This window comes from Thalassophryne amazonica, chromosome 5 (genome assembly GCF_902500255.1).
Source record: "Thalassophryne amazonica chromosome 5, fThaAma1.1, whole genome shotgun sequence".
Classification (NCBI taxonomy): Eukaryota; Metazoa; Chordata; class Actinopteri; order Batrachoidiformes; family Batrachoididae; genus Thalassophryne; species Thalassophryne amazonica.
In genome coordinates, this window is record NC_047107.1 from 92,704,750 (window position 1) to 92,729,641 (window position 24,892).

Below are 24,892 nucleotides of genomic sequence, written 5' to 3' on the forward strand. Positions count from 1 at the left end.
AATTTTTGCCAGGGGTTGTAGTGGGCAGCATTGGGAGTGCGGGCTCTAGTAGTCATATATAACCTCTTTGTTGGTGCCTATGGCAGGGAATCTCAGAACAAGGCTCATCTTCCCCCAACCAGTGACGTCACCCATCAGGCCTGCATAAATGGCGGCAGCCAGTCAATGTCAACACCTCTCAGACCACGACTAAAACAAGTTTTCTGTAAATGTTTTATGGTCTTTATTATTTCTTGAACTATCAAATAACATGTTTTGTGTTTAATCATGCTATAAATAATCCGTGGGCGTTTCTCTTCCCCTTTAAACTAAGGCGAGAAATGGTTTGCAGACACCACTCATGATTACTGACTTCAGGTGTTTCAGCCACACCCACTGCAAACAGGTGCCCCCATACACACGTGTAGCAGAGTGTGTTGGATTTAAGACCTTGCTGAGTTGAACTATGGCTCTGTCACTTGAAGTTTCAAGTACAAAGTCCCAAACTACTTCTGAAGGCTATTAGGGCCACAAAAAAAAGAGCACAACCACAAAATTAATGCAGTGTTCAACACACTCATAGTAGAATCGACAATCAGGTGTCAGTAGGCAGTACTTAATAATAAAACCTCCACATCTTAAAAAATTTGTTTGTTAATTTCAAGAAGAAACATCATACTGAAAGAACGAATCAAGATTCTTTACTCTGAATGTTGACAATGTAGTTTAAATTTGTTGCCTCTACCATTACATTTTGTAGGACAGAGTTCATGTTTTTAAGAAACGCATTCTAAAAGATTTATTTTCATGTAATGGTTTATTATTTTAATCCTGTTTAGAAGCTTCTACTTTTCCATCTGCTCTTATCAAGCAATAATTTCAGTTATATTTTACGTATGTATATACAAAACGCGTCATGTTTCCATTTTATACCAATCTGCTAATTGTATTTCACTCACTAAAGTGATCTGAAATATAGTGAGCAAAAGGTCCAGTGCAACAGAACACTGCATAAAGTATAAATAACAATATATTGATTTTGGGCAGTGGCTGCTTCAACACATTTTAAAAACTAGGCTTTTCTTTGAGTGCTAACAAAGGAGTCATTCCAGAAGATTTTTTTGTAATGTTTCCAAATTACTGGTTCATTTGGGATTTGCTCATTGTCCAACGGTTTCACAATTAAAAATATTGGTTTGAGGATAATTAGCATGCTTGTTAGTTGAATGTCATAGTGGCAGCAACACAAGAACTAAATTTATACACAATTTCAAGGTTGTGGAGCCAAAATGATGACACAGGCAGCACCTCAACAAGGCTGTCGCATCTGGCAACTCCAGCAAATCACTCCAGACCTGCTACTGTGACTGTCGCGCAAACAAGAGTATGATACGTCGCAACAACAAAGCTGGTCTGTCGACCTGACCAATTTGTCAATTCAGAAGGAGACTTTACAGACAAACACAGGCAATTATTTATTCTCCTTCAAGGGCACTGATTAAAATATTTTGCATATTTATGCAAGGAAAAAGGTTTTTCATTTCTAAAACCCAATTGTGTTTTCACTGTAAGAATATTTAACATAGTGATCCCACCTTTGTTGTCCTACCTTGTGCTGCATAGCGGCATGTTCCGTCCTGCACCAGGACGTTATAGAAGGGTTGGTTGGCCCCATTGGTCAGTTGCTGGACCCTCATGGTTATGATCCATTCTTGGCTCATGGTGCACTTAGGGTCCCAGCCATAAATCACACAGTTATAACCAGACCTGTGGAGGAAATGAAACAAGATAGACATGGTCAAGCATTTTACATTACAAGAAGACTGCGGGAAGAGGTCTTATTTTACCTTTGATCATTTAAAGAGGATTGGTCATTATACTGTGGGATCCTGCCTGGGCGTTTGGTAGGGTTGTATTAACCAGCACCTATGGGTGCCTTTGTTGGTGAAGAATGATTTATGGATGCTGATGTTGCAGATAATGCAGTGATTACTGTGAAATTAATGGATACCTGGATTGCAGTCCTGGAGAATCAGAGTGTGTGTTTGCAATTGTGCTTGATCAAGACTTAGGTCCAGGCTTTCAATTATTTTCTGGACTTTGCCATCAGAAGTGTATCTGTATGTTTTGGAACTGTCAAATTTGCAGATACATTCACTCATCATAGATATTCATGTCCCTGACTCCTCGGCCTTTGAGAAGAAGAAATACCTGGTGGGGCCTTATGGCCCCTGGACAGAGGTGGTGGGAGATGCAACACATTTGCAAACGAATGAATGTTCAAGCCTTAGTGTCCTGGTATGTCTGGTCTTACCGCATGGTTGTGAGACTTTGACCCTAACCAGTGATCTCAGGTGACAGCTGATGTCTTTAGTACTTGGTTTCTTTGGAGGATTTTTTGATCCCTCTGGAATGACTGTCAAATAAATGGTTACTTAGGGAGCGCTGGATGAGGGGTATGACTTATATTGTGAGGGAATGTCACCCACAACATTTGGTCATGTGGCACGTTTTTCCTGTCTGATTCAGCATGCAGTTGCCTCAGTGCAGAGGACCTGAGTGCTGGCGAAGGTCAATATGTTGTCTGCATTTCACCTGGCTGCCTGGTTGACTTTCAAGAGGTGGCAATAGACCAGTTGCCTGTCTGGGTGGTTGCTATCCAAGACCCAAGGAGCCTTCATAGTGTGGTGGATGTGGCAACATGTGGCACCAGCACATGGTCCTACATCTAACTTGACAATGTCTATAACAGATGTGCATTGGTTTTTGACCCAAAGGCCACTTCAGACTTGTGCAGATCTTAATTTTAAGTTTTTATTATTTTGATACAGTGCTTTTCATCCTTTTAAAGTTTTATTGACGTAATCTGAGTTTCAGTAGTTATCCTCATGGTGAAGGCAAGTTGTTGCTGTCAGAGTTACTGCCTCTTCATTCTTTATCACCATTAGTATTGTCTGCTGAGAACAATAAGTTGCGAGTTTTGATTTGGCTGTTTTTTGTTTAGTCAGTCATTTTACTATTGAGCAGCCATTGGAAAATTTAGGGATTGTAAATTTGTGTGGACATTAGTGTGACCAACCTCTTGTGTTTCATGACGAGGCCGACAGAATACTGGACCTCCAAGTGTTCTGGAGCACTACGCCTCTTGATCTCAGGCACCGCAGGATGTTTTTTGTGTTGGATGTGCTCAAGTGTGTGTTGCACCAGGTAACCCACTGCGCCATGCTGAGAGGGATCCAACGCCTGAATGTGCTGCAGAATGTCCAGCACCTTATACGGAGGACAAACACACACATATAATATTGTCAGGTGAACTTTCAGTGGACTAAGTGTAGCCAATTTTCAGAACAATACTGTTGCAAGTGTAACAATTTGAACAAGAGGTGGATAAGGGCTTTCTTGCAAATAATAATTTTAATTTATTCCTACTGAACAATCACAAAAGTAAGGGATGAAAGTGAACAATGGTGTTAATATATAAAAATAAATTAATCAGATTTCATGCAAGAGTAGGTTGTGTGTCCTGACCTTTTCTGGCCAGATGCCAAGGTGGAAGTAGAGGCGTGCCTGCAGTAGCAGGTACTGCACATTGTCTGGGTTTATAGTGAGGTAGAGGTCCAATGAATCTCTCAGTAGCTGGTAGGATTTCTCATTGCCCTCACTGAAAGAAAGCAGTATGATCTTATATAAAACAATCCCATGAGAACATAATCCCTCAACCCCCCAAAAACTCAGTAATGCAGTCAATCATTTATTTCATTTTGGGAATGTATGATCACAATTTCTGAATATCAATTTATCCATAACTTAGGCAACTGTTACTACCAACAAGTAAAGGCATGTATCAAATATTAACTCTTCAACTGCAGCTTCATTAAACAACTGATAGAATGTGTGGCTGGGGATGACACCAAAACTTCCTGCTGGTACTGCAAATTAGGACAAATTCAAAAGACTGTTCTGAATCATTTCAAAATCTTTGCTACACCCATGATTTAGAGCACTGGTCCAGACTTTGTATCAAAAGGCAGACATCACATGCTGTGCTGCCACAGGCTGTGCACATGCAGTAGTATCCACATTGCTTATATTAGCATGGACCAAGTCATTTCATTTTGACTTCTGACCAATCCTAACCAAAACCCATTTTCACAACCATAGCTCCAGTGTACTTGGCAAGTTTCATCAAAATTGCATTAGGCATTCTTAAGCTTTGTGGTTGACATACTGCACAGTGTATATATACACGTACATACAGAAAATCAGATAGACACCAAAGCAATCAGAAGAGTGTAGGCTTCAGGAGGCATTACTTATCAATCAGCTTGTCTTTGACCAATGGATCACCTACAATTTCAAAGTCACTTTATGGACTATTTTATACATAATAAAAAAACAAGTTAATTGCATATACTCTACCCTTTCTTTACACCTCCAAACTCCTCTGTCAGATAGGCACAGCAAGTACAAAGTAACATTCATACCATTCAACATTCTTGAATGCATTTGTCACTAAAGCTCCATTATCCAGCCAGTAGAACACTATCAAGTATCAAGATTCTCTTACCCCCTTTTGCCAATATTAAGAAGGTTTCCCACCATCCTGAGCAGCACCTCTGTAGTGCTGATGGCACTATAGTAGTCTGGCGTCACCTGGTGGCCAATGAGGTACTCGCACTCCTTGGCTGTCAACTGCTTGCCTTTACCAAAGGCATCAACGTAGGCAAAGTCATAGATGTCCTCACTCCTGCGGGAACAGGGCACAGAGATTCCGATAACTCAGTTTATAATAATAATAATAAATAATAATACTACAACAAAATGTACTTTCATAATCATTTGCACCACATTCAGCCATAGAATAAAGCACAAGGACAAAGAATTGGCAAGTTCATTGGTTGAGTATATAGAAAAGGTACAAGTATACAGATAAAGTACAATCCGAAAGTATCTGATTCACTTATACCATGTAACCATTTAAAAATAATAAATATATTCTGTATGAACATGTGACAAGGGCAAGCATTTCAGAGTATGTTTATTATTATACTTCACTATTACTTCATGACAAGTTTGAAATAAGCTTCTATTTTTACATATTTACTGGAGAAAAAAATACAAAGATAATTTTTGACCTGGCTATAGCACAGGGACAAAAACAGGTTCTCTGAAACCAGTCAGTAAAACACACTCTTAGAACTCATACAACATTAAAAGTTGTTCAAGGCTGCCGACAAACATGCCAAAAATGGACTGGACATGTTATGCAACGTTGTATTTGACAGTTAAAGCTGAACTGAAGAGAGATTTGGGGAGGACACGGGGTCATACAGCTTATGGCCACTGAGATATTGCCCTCACTCACGTGTGGGTGCACAATACTGCAACTCCCTGAACTAGAGATCCGTGAGCAAGCTCACAAAATGATTACTTACAGCTCTGCCATACTATTTGCTTGTACGCATTATATGTGGGTGGTAGTAAATCTATTATTTATGGGTGGCAGTAAATCTTTTTTAATAAAATATAAGAAAAAAACTTGCCAACCTCTATTTATGTAATTGTTAAACGTATGGGAAATAACAAAATTCCAATTATCACCCCTTGAAGATGTCGGATCGGAATTATTTTTCCTTTTAGTACATTTCTGTGTGAACTTTCACTGAACTCCAACTGGCTTTGCAGGAGCTGCACTTATAGTAAAGAAGTCCAGATCTCCCTTTGAAGACATCAGAGTGGATTTAATACCTTCATTCATATCTTCCTAAGTTATACGACAATTATGTGAAGTGTCACTGAAATAAACAAGACTCATTAACAGACAGACATCTCAGAAATACATTTTTTTTCTATGTGGTAATACTTGTTTGGTCAAGACGTGTCCATGACTATAGTAGTACTGTGCAGAATCACCAATAAATATCATTATAACCTATAACACCCAGGGGTACTTACTGGCTTACAGCAGTCTATATAAAAGTTCATGCTGGGTTAAATGCATTTTAAGGTACCAATGCCCCCCTTACCAATAGATATAACAGGTCCAGACATGCATCCTTACTATTCAAATTGCCATCTACTTTGTGTTTATTGTTGCTTTTTACCTAATTTTGGTAGTGCCGTCTCTGTTCCTTGATTCCTCGTTGATCAGTGCTGTTGTGTCCTCAATTATACATTTAATGTTCAATATTCTTTGTACAAATAGATGGACAGGGTGATTCCTACATACCCTCCAAATGTTTTGTTTGAGGGGTATAATGATGCAAGTTATTACATGAGCTACTATGTTTTTTTTTTAAAAGGAATGGTTTGCACCGTTATACTTTATTATCACATTACGGGTGTACATACGTCAGAGAGTCCAAAAGACGCTGACCTTGATTGGCCATTACTTTGGAGATCAAACATTCAACATGTTCAAAACTACTGTATTTATTAATCCTACTAGGTCAACCAGTAATCTGCATCACTTTTTCCAAAAACTGGACCTCAGTATAAACTGAAACTGACCGATGTCACAGTTTTTGTTTCATTTTCACCCCATAACATTCAAAGATTGTCAAAACTATACTTTTTTTGGAATCTTAATGATCAGACAAATAATATGGTATACATTTCCATGTGATTCGATAACTTTAAATATTGACTCTTCCCTGGCTATAGCTACCACCCTGGGAGTCTGGATTGTAAATTGGCTTTGACTTTTTTAGCCTGCTTATGTGATTAGTTCAAAATTGGCTTTGGGCTCATGGACTATGAGAGGAATGTGAGTTGTTACACGTTAACTGTACCCTCTTTGTTTTTCGGCACCACCGCAGTAGAAAGTGATTGGGAAGTTTGACAGGGCTCCAGCTGAAACCCAGTTTCCTGGCCCGTGTCATGTAGAGGAACAGAGAGGCCCTTATGGGAATAACCTGTACGCCGTGTAGTAGCAACCTAATGGAACACACGGGAAAAAGTCAATAAGAAAATTATTCTTCAATAAATTTATCTAAAGCTGGAAGGCTCTATACATCATCACAATGCAATGGAAAAGAATGTTTTACTTCAAGGAAGGCAACAAAAACACTGCTTTAGGGCCCTGTCCCACTGGCGTTTAGGAGGATTTTGAGGATGGAATGCGCACAAAAGTGGCCCACATCCGCCAACAACCGCACCAATTAACCGTGTGTAACATTTCTGTATGAGTCAGCGCATCCGAACACGTCCGTGATCATCCGCAGAGGGCATGCATGTCCGCAGCCAGGATTTTTGAGTGGCCTCAAAATTCCTGCTGCGGATGAGCTCCGCATCACTGCCTGAAGACATACTGACGACATACGCAGGACCACATACACAACCCAACGCGCTGCATATCCCCGTCATCCGCTGATATCTGCAACCGACGGGTTGGCTGTTGGCTTGGCATCCTGGACCAGCAGGAACAGCGTGCAAAACGGATCATGACGCGTGCCCAGCACAGGCCACATCACGCGGTCGCAATGGTATTGTCGCGCATGCAGACAGAGTGTTGGCCACGGAATGAAGGCGAGTGCATCACGGCCGCTGTGCCCCCTCATGGGGGTTTGCCTCCTGCGGTCGCCTTCGCTTCTGTTCCCTGTTATATCCTTTTCTTCCTCATGTATTCGCTGATCCACCCAGGGACATGTGTCATTTCCGCCCACCTTTGTTGCGGACGCTCAGCTTTTGTCTCCTCATTTCATGCGCAAATCCTCCTAAACGCCAGTGGGACAGGGCCCTTAACCATTCAGAATTACAGCTTTTTTTTTTTTTTTTTTTAACCATTTTTGGGACCCATAACTAATTGGACAAACTAAACTGCAAAACTATTATTAATACAAATGATAACTTTTATAGCTAATTTTCTTTTGACAAGTCAGGGGATGTGTACATGCACATTTGCAAATCAGTGAATGTCTGATTTTATTCACATCAACCACTAAGAAATACAATCAGCATGGTAGAGTCTGGTAAATCTGTTTGAAGTAGGCAGTTCTCAAAAACAGAGACTATGCAAGAAGGAGACTAGTGAGGGAAGCCACCAAGACACCCATTATATAGGGCTCCGTCACAGTGATTGAAGAAACTTTTCAAACTGCAAATTTTGGCTGGTGCATCATTATACATCATGGTGGAGTGGCTCAGTGAAGGATTTTCTTAAAAAAGCAATACATGAAGTTTCAGCTACCATTTGCCTGAAGGCACATGTAAAACTTGAGCCTTGATTTGATTCCGTCTTTTCCACAAAGGTCTACACTACACACATTGTAATCATTTCCTTTTAACTGCACTATGGTAGTGTGCAGAAGCAAAAATTGTGTCCTCCAAATACACGTGGACATGACCATAAAACAAAATATTTCTACTCTTGCTGACGTGACTTTTTCTACTGAACTGTTTGAGCTCAAACTTTTTATCTGCACAATGAAACTTTTTTACTGCAAATGTTTGATTCAGTTGATTTGAATTTAATGTTTGAACATTGTAAAACATTTTATTAATAACCACAAGTTACAAAAACCTCAGTACTTAATTGTCACTGATGAAACTTGACTTAAAGTGATGAAAACACTTTGCACTATAACTCAGACATACCTGGTGTAGGTAGGAGTTCAAAGGGTTGTAGTAGTCAAACTCATTACCCTTGTATTGAAGCTGTTCATACAAGACTGAGTTGAGGACGCACAGCAGCTGTCTCTGAAGCTCAAGGTCCTCTATGACAAAGCAGTCACCTATATCATAGCCATACACACAAAATAAAAGATTTACAGTAGCTTTTCAAGAAAATATGAATAGATTATATATGATATTGGCCTGAATATAAGATAATACCTCTGAAAAAAATATGGCATCATCTATTTCAGACTAGAATTCATGTCAAATACTGCACGTACACAACAGTTGTAAGTGACAGAAATAAGGGTCTGTCTCTTGCAAAACTCCCGCTGTTTATTCCTCAATCAGAGTTTGTGACTAAAGGAGATCAGGCCCTTTCTAGAGTTCCGACACTCTGGAACTCTCTGCCCATTGACAGAGGCACTACATCATTAGCCTCTTTTAAATCTCATTATAAAGCATCTCTTTTTTATGAAAGCCTTTGGAAGATGTCTGATTATCTCCACCAACGAAGTTGGAGGAGGGTATGTTCTCACCCCTGTTTGTTTGGCTGTTCATTTGTTTGTGAACAGCCTGGAGCCCACAATTTTTTATATATCATGAAATTTTTACTGAAGATTCATATCCTGATAGGCAAGAAATGATTACATTTTCAAGGTCAAAGTCAGGAAAAATCAAAATCTTTAACTTTGAACAAATTTTCAAAAAAAAATTCATTACCAAAAAGATCAATTTTTTTCATATTTGAGAGTGTTATGTAAAGGGCTATCCTTTATTACTTGACAAAGTTTGATCCAGATCTGATCCAAATTACAGATTTTGTGACCATTGAATTTTAACATTGAAAACCCCATTTAATGTTTTTTGTTACATTATATTTTAACCAAAGTTGCCCCAATCACTCCCATATTTGAAAGTGAGGAGCAGACTGACAGGGCTAGCAAAATCATCAGGGACCCCATCCACCCACGTCACAAATTGTCCCCTCCCATTGGGCAAAAGATTCAGGACCATAAAAACACAGACCAGCAGACTGAGGAATAGATTCTTCCCAACAGCTTTGGCCTCCATCACCCCCCCCCACACACACACAAAACACTGAGGACGCCATGAACCAATCACTGCCACACCCCACACCTGAATAAGCTGCAGAAATGCACTAGGTCACTTTGTCATGTGGATTTATTTATTATACACTCAACAAAAATATAAACGCAACACTTTTGGTTTTGCTCCCATTTTGTATGAGATGAACTCAAAGATCTAAAACTTTTTCCACATACACAATATCACCATTTCCCTCAAATATTGTTCACAAACCAGTCTAAATCTGTGATAGTGAGCACTTCATGGGAGCAAAACCAAAAGTGTTGCGTTTATATTTTTGTTGAGTGTACATACACGCATAGACTTCTTGGTTTCGATCTTAAAATTTTTCCTTAAGTGTGGTGGTCTTGGAAACCCACCGTAAGCAATGCGCAGACTGGGGTGAGACGGATTCTTGATTCTCAGCATCTTCTTCACTTTCTCTGTGATCTCAGCCAGCTGTGCTGATATGCCCTCCTGTGTGACATCAGCCAGCGGGTTACAATACTGGTCCACCAGGATGGCACCTACAGGGGTCAGCAAGAGAGCAATGCAAAAAGACAAGCTGCTCAGTGCAATCAACTTTATATCCACACACACACACACGCACACAGAAAAAAAGAGAAATAAACACATAATACAGCTGTCAAGCCTCGTGGTAAGAAATCCTCATACAATATTGAAAAGGAAATTTCTCCCTATTGTGCATTTTTATCCTTCGCCGCAGCAGCAGGTGTTACTGGTTTCAAACTAGACCAGGATTTGTATTTCTACCAAGGGAATATCCTTAAGGGGGCTTAAATTATTTATCACATTTTCAGTGGTTTGTTTGACTTTTACAAGGATTATACAAAAACTGCTGAGCAGCTGGTCTGCTCTGTGTCAGCCTGATCCCGTCAGATCTCAGCAGCTAAGCAGTGCGGCGCCTGGTTAGTACTTGGATGGGAGACCTCTTCAGAACACCAGCGGCTGTGTGTGTTCCTCCAGGTAAAACTGGAGCCTCGTCAGGAAGGGCATCCGGCGTAAAACTTGTGCTAAATACCTATGCGGATTTGACTGTATCTGCTGTGGCGACCCCGAACAACAATGGGAGCAGCTGAACTGTTAACAAAATCATACAAAAACTACTGAACCAATTTACTTGAAATTTGATAGACGTGTTGGGTTTGGGCCAAGGAGGACTCCTTTAACTTAATCTCATTTTTCATAATTTTTTGTGAATTTCTCATGAGAAAATACACAGATCTTTAAGAGAAAAAAGGCACATACATGTAAGAGTGCTAATATCTGAGAACAGGTGAGATTTGGTGGGGATCTGGACAATAATACAGATTTTGTGGATCAAAATATGCATTTGTAAGGGATTATATTTATTTACTTACTATATAGGACTAAATAAAGCAAAGACTCTGCAACAAATACCAGCGTGTAGGGAAAGTAATGAGGATTCAGTCAGGTGCAGAGTTTTTATTCATCACAACTACATGAATATAAATTTTGAAGCAGATCCAGAATGTTTTCAACTTAAAAAAATGCACAAGAGAATGGGCACCTGTTACAGCACTGACATGTTTGCAGAAGCATGCCCACTCCGAGTCCCGTTCTAGTTTACTTACATACACAATTATTTATTTAGTATTTATAAAGTTGAAAATTAGAAATATTTTTCATCTTTGGATTTTATCCATATAGCAACTTTATGCAGAACAGTGCCCACAAACAGACCTGTGGTTACAGAGTCTAATATACAGAATTATAAGACATATTTCACCACAAGCAAGAATTTTTCAAAGTACTCAGGTGGAATCAGCTTGTCTGTTTAAGCTGTTCAAGTCAACTTGCTGATACATGATCCAACATAATTTCATGAAATGGTAGTACCACACGTGAGTTAATGACTGACATATAATACCTTCGAGAGCCGACTGCTGATCTGTGGGCTGCTCCAGGAAAGTCTTCAAATTACTCAGGATGTTCTGCTGTCGTAAGAAGTAAAGGATTTTCTTTGCATAGTACTTCAATGTCAAGCTTTTCCTGATAAAGGTGGTCATTGCAGGACAGACAAGAGAATGCGAGAGAAGCATTCATTAGCTTTGAGGGATCAGTACGTTAATGGCGGCATTACTGAGTGCTGACAGCGGACGTTGTGCTCCTCCCACCTCTTATTAGAGTTGAGTATGGAGACGAGCTCATCTTCACAGAAGTGCTCTGGCATCCCGAGTGACTCAATTTCCGCAAAGCTGTCTCCTAACACCTGACCAACGCAGGGCTGAGTTACAGAATGCTGGGTTAGTGTGGAACATGTCAAGCCTACAGTTTCTTAAAAACAAACACACACACACACACACACACACACACACACACACATTAATAAAAATACTACTGTATTTTTTTTCTCCCCACAGTGCAACCAGTGGGAGAGACCTCGTGCAGGGGCCCCCATGTGCAGGGAGTCAGTCAGTCATGTGACATTTCACTTGTGAGCGCAGTAAGTTAAGCTGCACTGGCCTGATGACCACCAAACTTGGTACAGGCATTATGCATAGTGACCCCAGAAGCCTAGTGATTTTGGAGTCCAAAAGTCAAAAGTCAGGTCAGGGAAGCATACTTTGTAAAAATCTTGGGAGCGCAGTAACGTCTTTCCTAATTGCCTGATTGTCACCAAACTTGGTATGTGCATTACGCATGGTCACTCCACACAACCCAATGATTTTGGGGTCAAAGATAAAAACAAAAACAAACTTGGTACATCCATCCATACACATAGACCCTAAAAAGCTTATTGATTTTGGGGTCAAAAGATCAAAGGTCATGGTCATTGATTATTATTTTGTACAACCCCAATTCCAATGAAGTTGGGACGTTGTGTAAAATGTAAATAAAAACAGAATACAATGATTTGCAAATCCTCTTTAAACTATATTCAATTGAATACACCACAAAGACAAGATATTTAATGTTCAAACTGATAACCTTTATTGTTTTTGTGCAAATATTTGCTCATTTTGAAATGGATGCCTGCAACATGTTTCAAAAAGCTGGGGCAGTGGTATGTTTACCACTGTGTTACATCACCTTTCCTTCTAACAACACTCAATAAGTGTTTGGGAACTGAGGACACTAATTGTTGAAGCTTTGTAGGTGGAATTCTTTCCCATTCTTGCTTGATGTACGACTTAAGTTGTTCAACAGTCCGGGGTCTCCGTTGTTGTATTTTGCACTTCATAATGCGCCACACATTTTCAATGGGTGACAGGTCTGGACTACAGGCAGGCCAGTCTAGTACCTGCACTCTTTTACTATGAAGCCACACTGTTATAACACGTGCAGAATGTGGCTTGGCATTGTCTTGCTGAAATAAGCAGAGACGTCCCTGAAAAAGATGTTGCTTACATGGCAGCATGTGTTACTCCAAAACCTGGATGTACCTTTCAGCATTGATGGTGCCATCACAGATGTGCAAGTTGCCTGTGCCATAGGCACTAACACACCCCCATACCATCACAGAGGCTGGCTTTTGAACTTTGCACTGTAACAATCTGGATGGTCTTTTTCCTCTTTTGTCCGGAGGACACGACATCCATAATTTCCAAAAACAATTTGAAATGTGGACTTACCAGGCCACAGCACACTTTTCCACTTTGCATCTGTCTATTTCAAATGAGCTCGGGCCCAGAGAAGGCGGTGGCATTTCTGGATGTTGTTGATGTTTGGCTTTTGTTTGCATGGTAGAGTTTTAGCTTGCAGTTGTAGATGTAGCGACGAACTGTGTTAACTGACAATGGTTTTCTGAAGTGTTTCTGAGCCCACACGGTAAGATCCTTTACACAATGATGTCGGTTTTTAACGCAGTGCCACCTGAGGGATCGAAGGTCATGGGTATTCAATGTTGGTTTTCAGCCTTGGCGCTTATGTGTAGAAAGTTCTCCAGATTCTCTGAATCTTCTGATTATATTATGGACTGTAGATGGTGGAATCCCTAAATTGCTTGCAACTGAACATTGAGAAACATTGTTCTTAAGCTGTTGGACTATTTTTTCATGCAGTTGTTCACAAAGTGGTGATCCTCGCCCCATCTTTGAATGAATGAGTTCATTCGGCACACAATTCAACAACAACGAAAAAACTCATAACAAAGCAACTTTACAAAGGTCCTGCATGGCCGAAAGGGTGAGGGCAGAAGCAAAGCTTATAAATACCCACCCCTTATACTAAAAATAATAAATATATACACACACAAACAAAATTTCATAAATATTATATACATATACACACTCAACAAAAATATAAACGCAACACTTTTGGTTTTGCTCCTATTTTGTACGAGATGAACTCAAAGATCTACAACTTTTTCCACATACACAATATCACCATTTCCCTCAAATATTGTTCACAAACCAGTCTAAATCTGTGACAGTGAGCTGAGATAATCCATCCCACCTCACAGGTGTGCCATATCAAGATGCTGATTAGACACCATGATTAGTGCACAGGTGTGCCTTAGACTGCCCACAATAAAAGGCCACTCTGAAAGGTGCAGTTTTATCACACAGCACAATGCCACAGATGTCGCAAGATTTGAGGAAGCGTGCAATTGCCATGCTGACAGCAGGAATGTCAACCAGAGCTGTTGCTCGTGTATTGAATGTTCATTTCTCTACCATAAGCCGTCTCCAAAGGCGTTTCAGAGAATTTGGCAGTACATCCAACCAGCCTCACAACCACAGACCACGTGTAACCACACCAGCCCAGGACCTCCACATCCAGCATGTTCACCTCCAAGATCGTCTGAGACCAGCCACTCGGACAGCTGCTGAAACAATCGGTTTGCATAACCAAAGAATTTCTGCACAAACTGTCAGAAATCGTCTCAGGGAAACTCATCTGCATGCTCGTCGTCCTCATCGGGGTCTCGACCTGACTCCAGTTCATCGTCGTAACCGACTTGAGTGGGCAAATGCTCACATTCGCTGGCGTTTGGCACGTTGGAGAGGTGTTCTCTTCACGGATGAATCCCGGTTCACACTGTTCAGGGCAGATGGCAGACAGCGTGTGTGGCGTCGTGTGGGTGAGCGGTTTTCTGATGTCAATGTTGTGGATCGAGTGGCCCATGGTGGCGGTGGGGTTATGGTATGGGCAGGCGTCTGTTATGGACGAAGAACACAGGTGCATTTTAAATGCACAGAGATACCGTGACAAGATCCTGAGGCCCATTGTTGTGCCATACATCCAAGAACATCACCTCATGTTGCAGCAGGATAATGCACGGCCCCATGTTGCAAGGAACTGTACACAATTCTTGGAAGCTGAAAATGTCCCAGTTCTTGCATGGCCGGCATACTCACCGGACATGTCACCCATTGAGCATGTTTGGGATGCTCTGGACCGGCGTATACGACAGCGTGTACCAGTTCCTGCGAATATCCAGCAACTTCGCACAGCCATTGAAGAGGAGTGGACCAACATTCCACAGGCCACAATTGACAACCTGATCAACTCTATGCGAAGGAGATGTGTTGCACTGCATAAGGCAAATGGTGGTCACACCAGATACTGACTGGTATCCCCCCCCAACAAAACAAAACTGCACCTTTCAGAGTGGCCTTTTATTGTGGACAGTCTAAGGCACACCTGTGCACTAATCATGGTGTCTAATCAGCATCTTGGTATGGCACACCTGTGAGGTGGGATGGATTATCTCAGCAAAGGAGAAATGTTCACTATCACAGATTTAGACTGGTTTGTGAACAATATTTGAGGGAAATGGTGATATTGTGTATGTGGAAAAAGTTTTAGATCTTTGAGTTCATCTCATACAAAATGGGAGCAAAACCAAAAGTGTTGCGTTTATATTTGAAAGAGAAATATACAGCTTTCAGTGCAGGTGTAAAATGGGCTTCATATATATATATATATATATATATATATATATATATATATATATATATATATATATATATATATATATATATATATATATATATATATATACACACACACACACACACATACATACATACATATACACACACACGATGACAATACCAAAAAGAAAAAAAAAACGTGCAAAGTTAGTCAATGAACTCAAATTTCCAAAATACAACCAGACAAACACTGGCACACAACACACAAACCCGAAAGTAATAACAAATCAATAGAACTATGTCTTCAACTACAAGTATAGCACGCAATTTTGTTATTCTTGTAATGTCTTTTAAAGCCTACTATCGTACCAAGTACTTTAATATTGTCAGGACAGTTGTTCCAGATGTTAACACCTTTGACAGATACACAATGACTTTTTGCAGTAGTTCGGATCCTTGATTTCTCAAAAAATAACATTCCTCTCAAATTATAACTGGAGTCCCTCAGTTTAAACAGATCCTGGATATGTTATGGCAGCAGTTTATTTTTCACTTTATACATAATTTGTATTGTTATGTAGTCAATCAAGTCCCAGAATTTTAGAATATGTAAACAGGCAAACAATGGATTCATTGGCTCGTAATATGATTTGTTACAAATAATTCTTACAGCTTTCTTTTTCAACAAAAATACTGGATTAGTATTAGTTTTATATGTATTTCCGCATACCTCAATACAGTAGGTCATGCACGGAATGAGCAATGAATGATATAAAATCGTTAATGAGTGTTGGGAAATTAAATCTTGTGCTTTATGCAGAATTGCAATGGCTTTTGACATTTTGGATTTAACAAAATTAATGTGTTTTCCAACTCAGTTTATCATCAATAACAACACCAAGAAATTTTGTATCAGTTACAGTTTCAATATCATTTAATAATACATTTCTGCAAGAACTCCTGGACTTGTTTCCAAATATGATACACTTTGTCTTACCAAAGTGGAGCGATAATTTGTTTGAATCAAACCAGTGTTTAAGCTTCTGTAGCTCTTTCTCCATCATATCCAAGGTCTGTCCCAAATGATCCCCACTACAAAACACAGTTGTATCATCAGCAAACAAAATACAACTGACGGACCTGGAAACCCAACATATGTCATTATACAGAAGAAACAACAACAGCCTCAGAACTGAACCCTGGGGCATCCCACAAGTAATTTTCATGAGTTCAGAATTTGTCCCACCAATGTGTACACACTGATATCTGTTGTTTAAATAGCTAACTATCCAATCATATGCCAATCCCCTGATACCATACCTCTGCAGTTTGTCCAATAGCACAATATGGTCTATAGTATCAAATACCTTCTGCAATTAAAAAAAAAACCCCAACAGTTTATTGCTTATTTTCAACTGCATTTGTAATCTGCTCAACAAAATCAATTACAGCCAGTGAAGTAGTGTGATTCTTTCTAAAACCATATTGCTGTTTGCTAAGTATGCAATGTTTAGTTATGAAATCGTATAACCTCTTTAAAAATACATTTTCCAAAATTTTGGAAAATTGTGGTAGAAGTGAGATTGGTCTATAATTTGAGAAGACATGTTTGTCTCCAGATTTAAACAGTAGTATCACTTTAGCCAACTTCATTCTGAAATGAAATTTCCCAGTCATTAGTGACAAGTTACAAATATATGTAAAAGGTTTAACAATACAATCAATAATATTTTTAATCAAAGACATATCAAAATTATCACTATCAGTTGATTTTTTTCCCCTTGAGTTTACAAACAATGTCAATTATTTCATATTCATCAGTTTCTTTAAAGAACATTGAATCCTGAATTTTATTAATTGTTTTACAGTAATCCAAAGAACACAGTCCAGGAGATACAATCAAATCAGCTAAATATTTACCCACATTTACAAAGTAATCATTAAAATGATCTGCTATAGCTTTATTTTCCTTAACAACTGTACCAGTGCTTGTGTAAAAACGGGCAGGATATTCTTTAACACCTTTTCTGTTATTTATCACTTCATTTAAAACCTTCCAAGTACCCTTAATGTTTGTTTTATTTTTTCCAATAAATCACTATAATACTGCCTTTTACAAGATCACATGATGTTAGTTAGCTTATTTTTTATATATGTTATATATTTTCTCAGCATAAAATGTTCTTAGTTTTAAGAATTGCTTGTATAGAAAGTTTTTCTTTTTACATGCATTTTGCAGTCCCTTAGTAATCCAAGGTTTGTCAACATTTTGCTTATTTCCAACATTTGACACCAAAGGGCAATGTTTATCATATAAATTGGAGATAATAGAAATGAATGACTCATAAGATTGATCAATGTCCTCAATGTAAATGTCACTCCAGTTTTGATCCCTTAAGTCCATTCTAAGATTTTCCAAAGTTTCCTCTGTTATTTTCCTTTAGAAATTTGTAGTTTCAGTATGGTCAATTTTGTCAACTAAAGAATTCAAAACTACAAAAACCGGCAAATTATCACTGATATCACTAATAAGTAATCCCCCTTCTAAATTCCCCACGGTAACATTTGTAAGTATATGGTGCGTTTACACATAAGCAAGATGCGTTACGAATGCCATTTTTCTGTCATTCGTGACACATTCCTGACATTCTTAACATGACTTAACACATCTGAATAGGTTTCTTAATAGTGCGTGATATTATTGATATTCGTGGAACATGTTTTGGCTGTCAAAAAATCTTCCACGAATGTCATGCACCGCCCTCATTTCGTCTCATGTCGTGGAGGTCGCAACTGAGCATGTTGATCCGTCTTGATTAGTGGTGATCCTTAATAGAACGTGACAACGTTCATAGTAGTTCCTGTGATGGTTGTTGGAGCCCAAACTGTCACGCGTTATTACGAAACTGTGAAGTTTTGACACGACTTGTAACGCGGCGTCACATTTCACTGCGTGCCATGACGAATCAGTTTTCTGTCACCTGCACACAATTAAACTCGGCTCCACAGCGTTCAGCTTGATGCAGTATGCCGAAGAGGAACAGTGACGCGAAGTCAGCCAAGTGTCGTTCCACAGTTCCTGCTGAACCTCTTCAGGACGCTCCTGCAGGTGTTCCACCTGCTGAATGTAACCAATGAGCGGGAGAACGAGTCTGAGCCAGAGGAGCCAGAGGAGTGAGAGGAGACTCATGTGCAGCCAGACATCTCTGCACCTCCTCCAGTCTGGTGGAGGAAGAAGCGTGCGCACAATTAAACCCTGCTGCACCGCATTCAGTTTGATTGCTGACACCAAGTCGGCTAAAAGTCTCATTTTAGTGCTCCTCAGAGCGCTCCTGCAGGTGTTCCACCTGCTGCATGTGCCTGATGTTTGGGAAAACCCGCAAGACGAGAGCCATATGAAGCCACACATCTGGCTCTGTCCGTCTCCTCCTCCTCTCTGCACCACTCCATGGCACAGACCACAACTACGCATGCAGTCACAAAATTCTTCTGAAAAACTGGAGCGATCTGAATTGTTAGCAACAGCTGGATGAATATGGGGGTGTGTGTGGAAACAATTCACCTCATTCACAACGTGACAGAACTTAACGATGCGCTGTTACGCGCAATAGCGCGCAACAATGCGGAACATTATTCTTGACCATGCGTAATGGTTCCTGATAATTCTCCAGCAACACGTGCCATTAATCTTAACATGTGGTAACAAGTTGCAGCAGTTCCTGAGGAAACCTGACACCTCTGCCCCGAATCATCACATTCGTGATCAGCGGCCAAGAATGTATACTTCATGGCATTCGTGACTTGTTGTCATTATGTGTAAACGCAGCAATATTGTCAATAAGTGTCGCTGTATTCGCAGTTATCCTAGTTGGATGAGTAATTACTGGATACATTCCCAAACAAAACACAGAATTTATCAATTCAGTTATATGTATATGACCATGAGGATTTAAGAAGTCTATGTTGAAGTCTCCACAAACAAATATAGACTTATTTTTAATAGTGTTGTACATCTCAATCAACTTTCCCACAAAAGTTTTTTATGTTTGATCCTGGTGCTCTGTAAACACAACTTTCAATTATATTTTTTTTTATTTTTGCATTTAATTTCCACAGTGACACATTCCATGACATTTTCCAGAGAAAAACATGTTTTGAATGATTTCACAGTGATAAGCAGAATTAACAAAGTGCCACACCACCACCCCATTTGTTCATCCCTCAAACTGGACAATGTCCATATGCTCCTCTTTCAACCACGTCTCAGAAATTGCAATAACTGAAAAATGTTTATTTGTACTATTTAAACAATCCTGAATTTTTGACAAGTTCATGGAACGACTTCTGCTATTAAAATATATGATGGAGAATGTCCCATTTAACACAGTAAATTTGCTAAATTGTTGCTCAGAAAAATAATTTTGCTTGTGAACAGCTGAGCCTTTTTGGGATGCTCCTTTTATACCCAATCATGACACTCACAATTAGTGTCCTCAGTTCCCAAACGCTTATTGAGTGTTGTTAGAAGGAAAGGTGATGTAACACAGTGTTAAACATATCCCTGTCCCAGCTTTTTTGAAATGTGTTGTAGGCATCCATTTCAAAACGAGCAAATATTTGCACAAAAACAACAAAGTTTATCAGTTTGAACATTAAATATCTTGTCTCTATGGTGTATTCAATTGAAAATAGGTTGAAGAGGATTTGCAAATCATTGTATTCTGTTTTGAATGAATGAATGAAAATGAATGAATGAATGAAAACTGTTTATTTCGAACATTTGATACAACAACAATTACAAGATAGATCAGTAAAGACAACAACAAAAAAGTTCCTACTGTGTACCCAACATGTCCGAAAAGGGGTAGGGTGAAGCATCAGCTTATTTATCCCTACCCCTTCTTCCCCACAACCAGTAATACCCTTTGCCACATATACACATAGATTCCTACACACCTAAACCGATATCAATATATATATATATATATATATATATATATATATATATATATATATATATATATATATATATATATATATACATATACATATACATACATATACATACACATATACATACATATATATACACATATACATACATATATATACACATATACACATATATATATACACAAACATAAATATACACCTACACATACCTACTTACATACAAAATACTATATATTTACAAGCCGAAGCAAAAAACAAAAACACCCTAACCCTCATTACCCTTCCTCCTCCCTATACCCAGAAAAAAACATATTTTTGTACCGCTGTTTGAACTGGTTCATGCTTGGACATTGCTTGAGCCCCACTCCCAATCTGTTCCACATCCTCACCCCACAGACAGAAATACAGAAACCTTTTAATGTTGTTCGTGCCCACTGATGCTTTAAATTAAATTTCCCCCTCAGACTGTAATCCCCTGATCTGTTAAAAAAACATATTTTTAATATTTGCTGGAAGTAAATTGTTTATTGCTTTATACACAATTTGTACCGTTTGAAAATGAACCGAGTCTGTGAATTTTAAGAATATGGATTGTAAAAATAGTGGATTTGTATGATCTCTATAGCCAGTATTATGAATAATTCTTATAGCTCTTTTCTGCATTACTGATAGTGATTGTGTTGTACCTTTATAAGTATTACCCCATACCTCTGCACAGTACTGTAAATATGGTAAAACCAGTGAGCAGTAAAGAATGCGGAGTGAGTTGTGGTCCAGAATATGTTTCGCTTTGTTTAGAACTGAAATGCTTCTTGACAGTTTACTTTGTATATGTTTTATATGAGTCTTCCAGTTTCTTATCATCTATTATCACCCCCAGAAACTTATTTTCATGTACCCTTTCAATATCTACCCCCTCAACTTGTAACTGAACCTGTATGTCTGTATTACAATAGCCAAATAACATGTATTTTGTTTTACTTAAGTTTAATGATAATTTGTTTCTGTCAAACCATATTTTCAATTTTCCCATTTCTATACTGATCCTCCTCAGTAACTCCTGCAAATCCCCCCCTGAACAAAAAATGCTTGTGTCATCTGCAAATAATACTAATTTTAATATTTTGGAAACATTGACAATATCATTTATATAAATTAGAAACAGTTTTGGACCCAATACTGACCCCTGTGGGACGCCACAAGCATTGTCCAAGCATGATGATGTATATTCCCCCAACTTCACAAACTGTTTTCTGTTACTTAAGTAGCTTCTCACCCAGTGCAACACCAACCCCCTAATCCCATACTGTTCAAGTTTATTGATTAATATGTCATGATTAATTGTATCAAAAGCCTTTTTAAGGTCTATAAATATTCCAACTGAATGTAATTTGTGGTCTATGGCGTTTATAATCTCCTCAACTGATTCTATTAATGCAAGTGATGTTGAACTATGTGCTCTGAATCCATATTGACTATCAGTAAGTAATTTATGTTTATTTATGAATTTGTCTAATCTATTATTGAATAACTTTTCTAATAATTTGGAAAATTGTGGAAGCAAAGAAACAGGTCTATAATTTGTGAAGTGGTGTCTATCCCCAGTCTTATACAGCGGCACAACCTTAGCTATTTTCATTTGATTGGGAAATTTACCGGTTTGAAATGATAAGTTACAGATGTATGTTAATGGTTCTACAATCCATTCAATGACCTGTTTTACCACCACCATATCAATTTCATTTAAATCGGTAGATGTTTTATATTTACAATTATTCACAATGTCTATAATTTCATTTCCATCCACTGCTGTGAGGAACATTGAACAGGGATTTCTTTCTATAAGATTATTATCCCAATCCTCAGGTTGGGAATCGGGAATTTTTTCTGCCAAGCTTGGTCCAATATTTACAAAAAAATTATTAAAACCGTTGACTTCTCTATACAGTGTATTTTTCTTATTACATGCATTTCGTAACCCTTTCGTCATCCATGGTCGAGCTTGGATTTTTTGTTTTCTGTAGTCTTGTTTAATTGGACAATTTTTATCATATAATGATGTAAATATTTGTAAAAAAAGTTTCATATGCACTATCAACATCACTTTCACTGTATACCTTTTCCCAGTTTTGCTCCTGTAAATCCTTCTTTAGTGTGTTCATGTTTTCCTCTGTCCGCACTCGCCTGTATTTTATTTTCTCCTCTGGCTGATTCCGCCGATGGTTTCTATTATAAATGATGAAAACTGGTAGATGATCACTAATGTCATTGATTAATAATCCACTCACAGTGTTATTCTCAATATCATTGCTGAATATATTATCAATTAAGGTGGCACTATGGGATGTAATTCTGCTTGGCCTGGTGATTTTTGGATATAAACTCATACTGTACATTATACTGATAAATTCATCTGTTATTTTATGCTTATTTGGATTGAGCAGATCAATATTTAAGTCACCACAAATGAACACAGTTTTTTGATTAGTTTTTGAGAACATTTTTCCCATACAGTCAGTGAATGTTTCAATACTAGATCCTGGTGCTCTATATATACAGCTGACTAATACATTTTTGCTTTTTTCTTCACATATTTCAATAGTTATACATTCTAATAAGTTATCAATCACAGTTGTCATATTTACATTTCACACAATGTCCCAACTTCATTGGAATTGAGGTTGTAAAACTTTTGTGAGTGCGGTAACTTATTTTGCTACTGAATGATTGGCACGAAACGGTATGTGCGTTCTGTGTGGTGACCTCAAGAGGCCTATTGATTTTCAGGGTCAAAGGTCTCAATAAATGAAGTGTACTTCAGAAAAGTCTTCTGCAGTCAATGGTCAGCCTATCAATATTTACCCAGGGTGCTGTCACTTAGTGCAAGCTATGCATTTGTTACCACAGGAACTCATTATATCACATCAACAACCACACCACTTGGTAATCTAATTAGATTATAAAAGGATTACTTACAACCTCTGTGAAGAATCTCTTAGAGATTGATTCTACTGTCCTCCTTATTTGTATCCCAACTCTGTGGCGTGTAATGTATTCTCTGAGCCAGTCGCAACTCTCATTCTGATGATAAAACCTCTGCAGCCTTGGCCATCTGTAGATTAAAGAAGCAAAATATGGTCACTTTTATATTGCAGGTGGGACTGTGGGATAGGCATCGGACTACCAATATCAAGAGCAGGGTTCTACTCCAGATGTGTCTGCTCGTCTGTCTGTGTCCTGGGACAAGACACTTCATCTGCATTGTTACAGACAACTCCGCTGTAAATGGGTAGTGGCCATGGCTTGGAAAGTAACCTGGGTTGGACTGGTGTTCCATGCGGGGGAGTCACAGACTCTCATCTGCGTCACACTAAAACATCCAGGCATAAGCATTGGACTGATGGGCATCAGGACCTATAGGACCCCTTCACTAACCAACAAACCATCACTTTTACGTGTAGTTTTACTTAGACAAGTCAGGCAATGGAAACACAAACATTTCCAAGTCACCAAATAGGTCTTGGATTTCATTTACACCAATCATTAAGAAATACAATAGGCTATATGAAACTTGGACTTGTGACGCTATAATCCAGATTCCTGACCTATAATAGCATAATACATAAACATTACATTGCCACCCCACATAATAGTGCCTGTCCCTGCTTGCTACCCCATGAATTTATCTCTAGATCCACCCCTGTACTGACTACAAGGTTGGAATCGTTTCTTTTATCTTAATAAACTGTGCTTTACTTTTGTTAGTCTTTAAATGCAACAGCTACGGACTTCAGATCCTTAATTTGCTGCTGTGTGAATCCTAGCAGTGGTTAGCTTCTCGTTAGCATTATATAGCATAATCATTATAGATCTCTCTCTCTCACACACTCACACACACACACATACACACACACACTTTGGAGACACAAAAGTTTCGTTTTGTACTATGATCAAGGTGAAATGACAGTGAAAGTGTGTGTTTAGGTGTGTGTTCATGGTGTTTAGGTGTATAGTATTTGTTCATTAGGGGTTCGGTATGGACGGGTGGGTGTGCGTGTTTGGGGGTGGATTTGTCGGGCCAATAGTGGGCTGGTCCAGAGGAAAAATGCCAGGGCCAAAATGTGTTCCCAGTCTGACCCTGTATCTGTGTGTTATTGAACTATGTTTCCTCTCCTTTTAAAACTGTTATTAACAATTGAACAGGTCTCAGCCTCACTATATCTAAATTCTGGGTTTGTTAGTGAAGCATAGTCGTAGCTGCTGGTGATCACTTTAGTAACCTCTGTGCTTCTTTGTTGATTTATTGCTGGTGAACTATGCCTTAGGTGCTGCCATTTCCAGCTGACTGAATCTGCTTTCTTTCTCATTGTGTGAGGTACCATTGCCAGATGCAG

The 24,892-nt window shown here is 38.9% G+C and overlaps 1 protein-coding gene across 1 annotated transcript in view; it reads right to left on the bottom strand.

Moving 5' to 3' along the window:
- Positions 1-24,892, bottom strand: part of fbxo21 (F-box protein 21) — a 34,181-nt gene that overhangs the window by 7,482 nt on the left and 1,807 nt on the right. The window contains 10 exon segments of the mRNA XM_034169588.1: positions 1,589-1,746; positions 3,059-3,249; positions 3,508-3,640; positions 4,547-4,723; positions 6,760-6,913; positions 8,574-8,711; positions 10,062-10,208; positions 11,594-11,715; positions 11,841-11,950; positions 23,475-23,610. Of these exon segments, the coding sequence (XP_034025479.1) occupies positions 1,589-1,746; positions 3,059-3,249; positions 3,508-3,640; positions 4,547-4,723; positions 6,760-6,913; positions 8,574-8,711; positions 10,062-10,208; positions 11,594-11,715; positions 11,841-11,950; positions 23,475-23,610 (1,466 nt within the window).